The sequence below is a fragment of the Scyliorhinus torazame genome, chromosome 14 (assembly GCF_047496885.1).
Source record: "Scyliorhinus torazame isolate Kashiwa2021f chromosome 14, sScyTor2.1, whole genome shotgun sequence".
Lineage (NCBI taxonomy): Eukaryota > Metazoa > Chordata > Chondrichthyes > Carcharhiniformes > Scyliorhinidae > Scyliorhinus > Scyliorhinus torazame.
This window is the reverse complement of record NC_092720.1, coordinates 228,947,249-228,956,835: the sequence shown is the minus strand read 5'-3', so window position 1 is coordinate 228,956,835 and position 9,587 is coordinate 228,947,249. Positions and strand designations below refer to the sequence as shown.

General features: G+C 55.5%; 1 protein-coding gene across 1 annotated transcript in view; it reads right to left on the bottom strand.

The window, feature by feature from the left end:
- Positions 1–5,839: 5,839 nt before the first annotated feature.
- The window catches only part of ercc6l (excision repair cross-complementation group 6-like), a 31,985-nt gene continuing 28,237 nt past the window's right edge, over positions 5,840–9,587 (bottom strand). Inside the window, 1 exon segment of the mRNA XM_072475830.1 lies at positions 5,840–8,024. Coding sequence (XP_072331931.1) covers positions 6,610–8,024 — 1,415 coding nt within the window. The 3' untranslated portion in view covers positions 5,840–6,609.

Sequence of the window (9,587 nt, the reverse complement as noted above, 5' to 3'; positions counted from 1 at the left end):
CACCCGGGACAGGGAGAGAGAGGGGTTATCACCCTGGGACTGTTAGGAGAGAGAGAGAGAGGGGTTATCACCCCGGGACAGGGAGAGGGGTTATCACCCCAGGACAGGGGGAGAGAGAGAGGGAGGGGTTATCACCCTGGGACAGGGAGAGAGAGATCACCCCAGGACAGGGTGAGAGAGGGAGGGAGGGGTTATCACCCCGGGACAGGGTGAGAGGAGGGGTTATCGCCCTGCGGACAGGGAGAGGGAGGGGTTATCACCCCGGGACAGGGTGAGAGGGAGGGGTTATCACCCCGGGACAGTGAGAGAGAGGGGTTATCACCCTGGGACAGGGTGAGAGGGAGGGGTTATCACCCTGCGGACAGGGTGAGAGGGAGGGGTTATCACCCTGGGACAGGGTGAGAGGGAGGGTTATCACCCCGGGACAGGGTGAGAGGGAGGGGTTATCACCCTGGGACAGGGAGAGGGAGAGAGAGGGAGGGTTATCACCCTGCGGACAGGGAGAGGGAGGGGTTATCACCCTGCGGACAGGGTGAGAGGGAGGGGTTATCACCCTTCACCCTGGGACAGGGTGAGAGGGAGGGGTTATCACCCTGCGGACAGGGTGAGAGGGAGGGGTTATCACCCTGGGACAGGGTGAGAGGGAGGGGTTATCACCCCGGGACAGGGTGAGAGGGAGGGGTTATCACCCTGGGACAGGGAGAGGGAGAGAGAGGGAGGGGTTATCACCCTGCGGACAGGGAGAGGGAGGGGTTATCACCCTGCGGACAGGGTGAGAGGGAGGGGTTATCACCCTGGGACAGGGTGAGAGGGAGGGGTTATCACCCCGGGACAGGGTGAGAGGGAGGGGTTATCACCCTGGGACAGGGAGAGGGAGAGAGAGGGAGGGGTTATCACCCTGCGGACAGGGAGAGGGAGGGGTTATCACCCCGGGGACAGGGAGAGAGAGAGGGGTTATCACCCTGGGACAGGGACAGGGAGAGGGAGAGAGAGGGAGGGGTTATCACCCTGCGGACAGGGAGAGGGAGGGGTTATCACCCCGGGACAGGGTGAGAGGGAGGGGTTATCACCCTGCGGACAGGGAGAGGGAGGGGTTATCACCCCGGGACAGGGTGAGAGGGAGGGGTTATCACCCCGGGACAGGGTGAGAGGGAGGGGTTATCACCCTGCGGACAGGGAGAGGGAGGGGTTATCACCCCGGGACAGGGAGAGAAAGGGGTTATCACCCCGAGACAGGGTGAGAGAGAGGGGTTATCACCCCGGGACAGGGTGAGAGGGAGGGGTTATCACCCCGGGACAGGGAGAGAAAGGGGTTATCACCCCGGGACAGGGTGAGAGAGAGGGGTTATCACCCCGGGACAGGGTGAGAGGGAGGGGTTATCACCCCGGGACAGGGTGAGAGGGAGGGGTTATCACCCCGGGACAGGGTGAGAGGGAGGGGTTATCACCCCGGGACAGGGAGAGAAAGGGGTTATCACCCCGAGACAGGGTGAGAGAGAGGGGTTATCACCCCGGGACAGGGAGAGAAAGGGGTTATCACCCCGAGACAGGGTGAGAGAGAGGGGTTATCACCCCGGGACAGGGTGAGAGGGAGGGGTTATCACCCCGGGACAGGGTGAGAGGGAGGGGTTATCACCCCGGGACAGGGAGAGAAAGGGGTTATCACCCCGGGACAGGGTGAGAGAGAGGGGTTATCACCCCGGGACAGGGTGAGAGGGAGGGGTTATCACCCCGGGACAGGGTGAGAGGGAGGGGTTATCACCCCGGGACAGGGTGAGAGGGAGGGGTTATCACCCCGGGACAGGGTGAGAGGGAGGGGTTATCACCCCGGGACAGGGAGAGAAAGGGGTTATCACCCCGGGACAGGGTGAGAGAGAGGGGTTATCACCCCGGGACAGGGTGAGAGGGAGGGGTTATCACCCCGGGACAGGGTGAGAGGGAGGGGTTATCACCCCGGGACAGGGTGAGAGGGAGGGGTTATCACCCCGGGACAGGGAGAGAAAGGGGTTATCACCCCGAGACAGGGTGAGAGAGAGGGGTTATCACCCCGAGACAGGGTGAGAGGGAGGGGTTATCACCCCGAGACAGGGTGAGAGGGAGGGGTTATCACCCGGGACAGGGTGAGAGGGAGGGGTTATCACCCCGGGACAGGGAGAGAAAGGGGTTATCACCCCGGGACAGGGTGAGAGAGAGGGGTTATCACCCCGGGACAGGGTGAGAGAGAGGGGTTATCACCCCGGGACAGGGTGAGAGGGAGGGGTTATCACCCCGGGACAGGGTGAGAGGGAGGGGTTATCACCCCGGGACAGGGTGAGAGGGAGGGGTTATCACCCCGGGACAGGGTGAGAGGGAGGGGTTATCACCCCGGGACAGGGTGAGAGGGAGGGGTTATCACCCCGGGACAGGGTGAGAGGGAGGGGTTATCACCCCGGGACAGGGTGAGAGGGAGGGGTTATCACCCCGGGACAGGGTGAGAGGGAGGGGGTTATCACCCCGGGACAGGGTGAGAGGGAGGGGTTATCACCCCGGGACAGGGTGAGAGGGAGGGGTTATCACCCCGGGACAGGGTGAGAGAGAGGGGTTATCACCCCGGGACAGGGTGAGAGGGAGGGGTTATCACCCCGGGACAGGGTGAGAGGGAGGGGTTATCACCCCGGGACAGGGTGAGAGGGAGGGGTTATCACCCCGGGACAGGGTGAGAGGGGTTATTGGCGACATTTTGAGATGCTGGGACCCAAAGCCCGGGCAGAAATATTGAGTAAAGTATTGAGTGATTTGTGGCCATTTCTCCTCTTTGACCTTAGAGAATGAGCGCCACCACCCGCCGCATGGGACCATGGACTGGGAAAACTTCTTCGGGGCCAACCGGGCCAACAGCAGCAGCAACAACTGGGATTCGCTCTTCCTCTTTGTAGCCATCTTCTTCTTCTTCTGGCTCCTCAGCGTGTGACTGCCTGAGGCATTCTGGGTACAAATGTGGGCTCCCATTCTGTGCACACTATTGGGGAAATCAGTGATCAATAAATGCCGCAAGCCACCGAACCGAATCCCTCCCAGCCACATCCCCAACTTTGTCTCTTTCCTCTCTCTGGTCTCGGCTGAAGGAGTAATTTACGTGTATATATTTAATAAATGCTACTCTACACACGGGTTCCTGAGCAGATAACGCTGTTGGGCACCTCATCATGACCCAGTTTTCAGGACTGACGACCGTGATTGCCTGTGCGTTGCTGGTGAAGCAGATCCTCTCTGGGACTGTGTTTTATTGGTTTATTCACACTCTGCTCTTCCTCTTCATGCCAATCAACACACGCCGTCTCAGCTTCACTCGGGTGGGGCAGGGGGGACTTCCCATGACCTGCGGGGTGAGCAGTGGGCAAAATGGCAGAACGCTCCTTCAGCCATTAAATGTTCCTCCCAAAAATAGCCCGTTTCCCCCTCTCCTCAAACACAGGGACCTGTCAGCGCATGAGAAAAGCCAAATGGTGCAATGGAATTGCAGCCGGTTACGTGGTTGGGAGTGAAGATGGGAAAGTGGAGGATTGCGTCCCCGTGCATGTGCAAGATTGCGTTAGTGGGGGTGCCTGGATACAATGCAAAACATGATGAATTGAACCTGTAACTGCTCTTGAATCTGGCTGCGTGATCAACCTGTTTCCGAGTTGTCAGTGATTGACGTGTACCCAGCTCTGCCATGCGCACTCCCTGGCGAGGATATGTGGGCGCTGATCCCTCCCACTCATTAGCCACGGCCCGTGCAGCTTCGAGAATTGTCCAAGACAAAGATCACATGGAATGGTGTTTGAACCCAGGCTAATCTGAGGGGCATTAAAACATTTACTGGCCAGGTCACACACAAACGGTCTTCTCCAGAATTACTCTGGCCTGTCTGTGCAGAGGGAGGTAGTCAGATTAATTTCCAACAGTGGGGTGTGAGTGCTGGTACATCAATCACGCAGCAGGGGCTGAAGCGGGATTTAGAGGTTTGGGGGGGGGGTCGAAACTAGTTTTAATGGGAGTCCTCACCAATATGGCATTGAGCTTCTGGGCGATATTGTCTCATGGTTCGCAGCACCTTATAATGGGAGGGGCTGTCCAAAGTGGGAGGGGAAAAGGCCACATTGATTGGTGCAGGAACATGCACTATTCAAACTGGAAAAACACCAGCCTGTGTTTTTTTCGTTCAATGTGAGACATGATATTCCCCAACCCGTTTCCATTCTCCGTTACATCGTTGTCTCAGGCAACAGGCTTCAAACGCTGTGTTTGAGTGTTTAAAATGTATCTAACATGGTGGCTAGCTCTTCAATCATTAACCAACCCAGGGGGTGGTAGTCTGATCCCTCAGCATCCCTGTATCAAATTAAGCATGAATGATCGAACAAGTTGATGTACTATATTTAATCAATGATCGGAATTGGGGGAAGGAGAGAGCGAGGGAATGTGGAAAAGAAAGTGAGAACATGGCCCGTGAGTTGGTCACTGTGCCGCCATCTCTTGTTGCGGGATCTTGCGAGCAGTTCGGGAGCCCGAGAGAGGGTCCCCGTGTCTTTGCTCCGTAACAAAGGGGGTGCCTTTTCCCAGCTTCCCAACAGGGATGAGCAGATAGATCCATCAGCAACGAGAGGGCAGGCTCCCCGCCATTTGTAATGGACAGTCAGGCAGTGCAGACACAGTCAGACCAGAACAGAGGCTTCGAATGTACAGGACGGAAACCATCCACTTACTCTGGACAAACCTCTGCATCACTCCAGCCCTTTCAACCAAACCATGCTCTCGCTTTCAACCACACCACGTGGCTGAAAGTTCCTTATCCCCACCACCTCCGACAATTCCTCAACTCAGAAATGGAAATAATTTTGTAGGCGCTGTACCCGGTCTCTTTTCTAAGGAACCCCGGCCTTTGCGGAGTGTGTCCTGGGATGAACTTTTGTAAATTACTTTTTTGCACTTTCTCCATATCCTTTTTGTAAGTATGGACACTCACTCAGGACTGCACACAGTGTTGGTCTCACGGCATGTCCCATACAAATCTAACATTAGCTCCCTGCTTCAGTATTTCTCTATAGAGCAAACACCAGTACTTGTTCGCACTTTCTACGTCCTTATTAAACCAGTGTTATCCATCGGGCTAACGTCCCCAGACTGACTGGGTGGCCTCGGGATGGAGGGTCACAAACTGTGAATTAGGTTGAAGGACCAGCCCGGGGAGGGGGAGACATGCACTGGACAGCGGGATAAGTTTCTTCCCCAGGTGTGCTTCTAGCTGTAGGGTACACACCATGACCGAATTCCGATGCTGCTCGACACATTCGGGCGAGAAATGCCTGAACTGAAGATTCTGTATATTGTCACTTGAACTGATGGAACTGTAGCTGATCTATTTAGTATTTGAATGTAGCATATTCTGGCGCCTGAAATAAATGGATCTCGATGATTGCAAAAACTGAGACACGAGATGGGCCATTTTCTCCCCCCCCCCCCCGACAGATTGCGGCAGGATTTCACTTGTATCGTCTATTTCCTCATACATGAATCCCGTTTCCAACAGGTCGCCCCCGCAGACAGGAGGAAGAGTGGCTCGCTGTGTAAGAGGTCTTGAAGTCGTAATGCTGTTCCCCTGCCTTCTCCCCATAACTCTGCACATCCTTCCTTTCCAGATCACGGTCTAATCGGCCTCCACCACACCCACTCCAGACCCCAGCGACTCACAATTCCTTCCTTTTGCCAATTATTTCACATCTCTGCCCTCTTGATCTCGATCCTTCCGTGAGCGGGAGGTTTCTCCGTAACTACCGCCCTCGACGCAAGCTCGCCTTAATCATCACAGGTCGGCAGCAAGTATTCATCGTTTTATTCATAATTGAAGTCAAGGCACACAGTAAATATTGGTGCAAAATGTACATACAACATAAAAAAGGAGATTACACAAAAAGATTCAATTGGTTTGCCCAATCCTCAAGATTGAACGAACCAATTATTTCACCAACACCGAGTGAAACACGGGGAATTGAAATTCTACCACTTTTGAGTCTTTCAATGACTGGATTGCAGTCCAAGGATCAACGGTGGGGGGGGGGGGGGGGTGCAATCTGTTTCACTGCACACCTACAGGGCAGTACACAGAGATATTAAACGGATGAACTGCTTCCCTCAACCGAATACCAGAGGCCAGTGTTCAGTTTGCCTCGAGCTATATCAGCTCACGTTTCCAGATCCTCAGACAGGACTAAGATTTGGGATTTCACTCAGTTGACGGGCTCACAATGAGCCTGCAATTGATACCAGAAAGTATCCATAACGGCAATATCACATCTCAAAATCAGATGAAGGAATCTGCTCCTTTGAGAGTCAGGCTTTGTAATGCCGCCACCCAGCGAGTGAAAGCAGCAGGTTAAGTGGAGGGCCTGTTCGCCCTCAGGAGTCACCCCTCTCAGCTCTGATCAAGCTGCCGATACAGTTTAATGGTTGTCAGCAGGTTAAGTGGATGGCCTGTTGGCCCTGAGGAGTCACCCGTCAGCTCCGATCAAGCTGCCGATACAGTTGGATGGTGGTCAGCTGAACCAGCAGGTGGAGACAGGGCCTGTTGGCCCTGAGGAGTCGCCCCTCTCAGCTCCGATCAAGCTGCCGATACAGTTTAATGGTGGTCAGCTGCACTTCAGGGTCTCCGCTGCTCAGATCCAGGGCTTGCAGCATACTCTTCAAAGCCGCTTTCAATTCTCCCCGCTCCATCTGCTCCCTGCCATCTTTCACCAGCTTCTCGTATTCGCCCAGTGTCGGTTCCACCCTGTCGCCTGCTGCCCGGTCATTGGTCACACTCTGCTGCTGGTCTGTTGCCTTCGTAAAAGTCTCCAGCTGTTCGCCAGAACCAAGTTCTGGGTCGAAGGTTCCAGACCGCTCGCTCTCCGCCTCTTCGTTGCTCCCAGTCGCCATGGAGCTGCTCGAGTCAGACACTCCCTCGTCGTCGCTGCCCATTCCCAGCTCCGAGCTCCCTTCAGCTCGGGATTCTTCCACGGATCTACCCCCTGGTGGGCTTTGGCTGGACTCTGCCGTCTGCTCACCCGCACTTTCCTCTCCGCCACTCTGGCCGCTTACGTTGTCGTCTGTCTCGCCATCATCGACGCCCAAGGCGCCCACGGGTGTGGCATCATCCATGTCCTCCACATCATCGAGGACCTGACTGACCATTGAGTGTCTGGAAGCCACAGAGTGATTCAGACTTCTGTTCAGGAGGGCTGCAAGGGGCGGGGTGAGGCCTTTCGGGGTGGAAGTAGCAGCTACATTGAAACCTTTCAGCATCGGACTGGTCACAAACTGACACGGGGGTTTCTCTGGGGCTCTGACAGGGTCCAGGTCCCCCTCGCTTTCCTCATCGCTGTCACTGGGGAGGACTCGTGGTTTCTTCCCGGGCAGGAGAATATCGGAGTTCCCTTCCTCACTACCGAGAAACCCCATGCCCGGGGACGCAGGCGGCTGTGCCCCTATTGAAGAGCAGGAAGAGTTTGCACTCACCGGTTTTTCTTCATTCTGCTCATTCTCCCCCTCTTCCATGGTCTCTTCCAATACCAAATTGAAATCAGACTGAAAGAGGGGCTTGGAGTCGGGAGAGCGGAGCCCGGAGGCGGCCATCTCTACCTCAGACTCAACGCCGTGGCCCTGGCTGGAGAACCGCCGCGGGCCGTCTTGGACAATCGGCGAGAGTATGGCAGGCGAGCCAGCTGACTGGCACCCAGCAGGCCCAGGGCCTGCAGCAACAGCACCCTCCTCTTCCTCGGTAGTACTGGCATCAGTGGGCGAAGGTGAGCTGTCCAGGAGCACCACGCTGTCACTGTCCTGCCCCGAGTCGATCGGAAGCTCAGCTAACCGGCAGCTCAGGTCGAGCACCTCGTCTGCCACCCCTTGGTCGATCGGTTCGGTTAAATCCACCATGTCCGGAGGAGAGGGGGAAGCGGCGTTTTCAGTCTGGACGGGCAATGTGCCACTGGTAGAATCCGGCTCTGCTCCAGGCATTCTGTTTCCTTGGCCTACAAGAGAAAAAATAATCATCTTAAGCAATCTGCTCTCAGGCTTGGTGATAACTGGCTACTACTGAGAGATAGAATCCCCAAAGCAACATCGATTCATTCTTTCCTTGAGGGGAGACAAGACACGTTTGCATTTCAACGCACCTTCCCTGCCCAGTGAGGATGGATCGGGCCTTGGGTAAACATCCTGTAACTCCCTCTGAACTGCTCCCTCCGACAGCACATCAGTCCCCGCAGTGCGACGCTGCGAGTGTCAGCTTGCAGTTCGTGCTCAAGCCCATGACTGCCCGACTCAGGATCCCTACAGAGCAGGAGGCGGCGGCTTGGCCCATTGAGTCTGCACCAGTCCTCCAAAAGAGCACTCCAGGACGTTCACTCTCCAAAACCCCTTAACCTAACCTGTACATCCCTGGACACTAAGGGATAATTTAACACGGCCAATCCACCTAACCTGTACATCCCTGGACACTAAGGGACAATTTATCACGGCCAATCCACCTAACCTGTACATCCCTGGACACTAAGGGACAATTTATCACGGCCAATCCACCTAACCTGTACATCCCTGGACACTAAGGGACAATTTATCACGGCCAATACACCTAACCTGCACATCCCTGGACACTAAGGGACAATTTATCACGGTCAATCCACCTAACCTGCACATCCCTGGACACTAAGGGACAATTTATCACGGCCAATACACCTAACCTGCACATCTTTGGACTGTGGGAGGAAACCGGAGCACCCGGAGGAAACCCACGCAGACACTGGGGCAACGTGCAGACTCTGCACAGACAGTCACCCGAGGTCGGAATTGAACCCGGGACCCTGGAGCTGAGGGGCAGTAGTGCTAACCACCGTGCCGCCGTGACTCCAAGGCGAGAGTGGCACCCGCTGTGACTATACCAGGGCCACAGCCTTCAACTGGCGGGTTACCCAGACAACCAACTGGGAACTCAAACCAGCGCAACGGACAGGACGCAGGCTTCCCCACCAGAAATACCCTCTCCAACTGAATAATAGTCAGGCGCAGAAGTCTGCAACTCTCCCCACAAAACGAAGTAACTCTTAGCTGAGTTAGTTACCTTTTTAAAATCACAGATTGATGGATTTTTTGCGAGTTAAGAATAAAAAGAGATATAAAAAGGCAGGTAGGTGTTAGCCACGATCTCACAATGACAGGACAGGCTCGAGGGACTGAATAGGATGGGGGCTGGGGTAGAGAGCGGATACAGCTCGGGCTCCTTTTCCAAACCACTCTGGTGCCTGTTGTCAGGCAATGATAGCAGTCCCAGGTGTGACACACTCTGCAGGCAAATAGCCAGCATGGTAGCACAGTGGTTAGCACTGTTGCTTCACAGCTCCAGGGTCCCAGGTTCGATTCCCCGCTGGGTCACTGTCTGTGCGGAGTCTGCACGTTCTCCCCGTGTCTGCGTGGGTTTCCTCCGGGTGCTCCGGTTTCCTCCCACAGTCCAAAGATGTGCAGGTTAGGTGGGTTGGCCATGATCAATTGCCCTTCAAAAATGGTTAGGTGGGGTTATTGGCTTAAGTGGAGTGCTC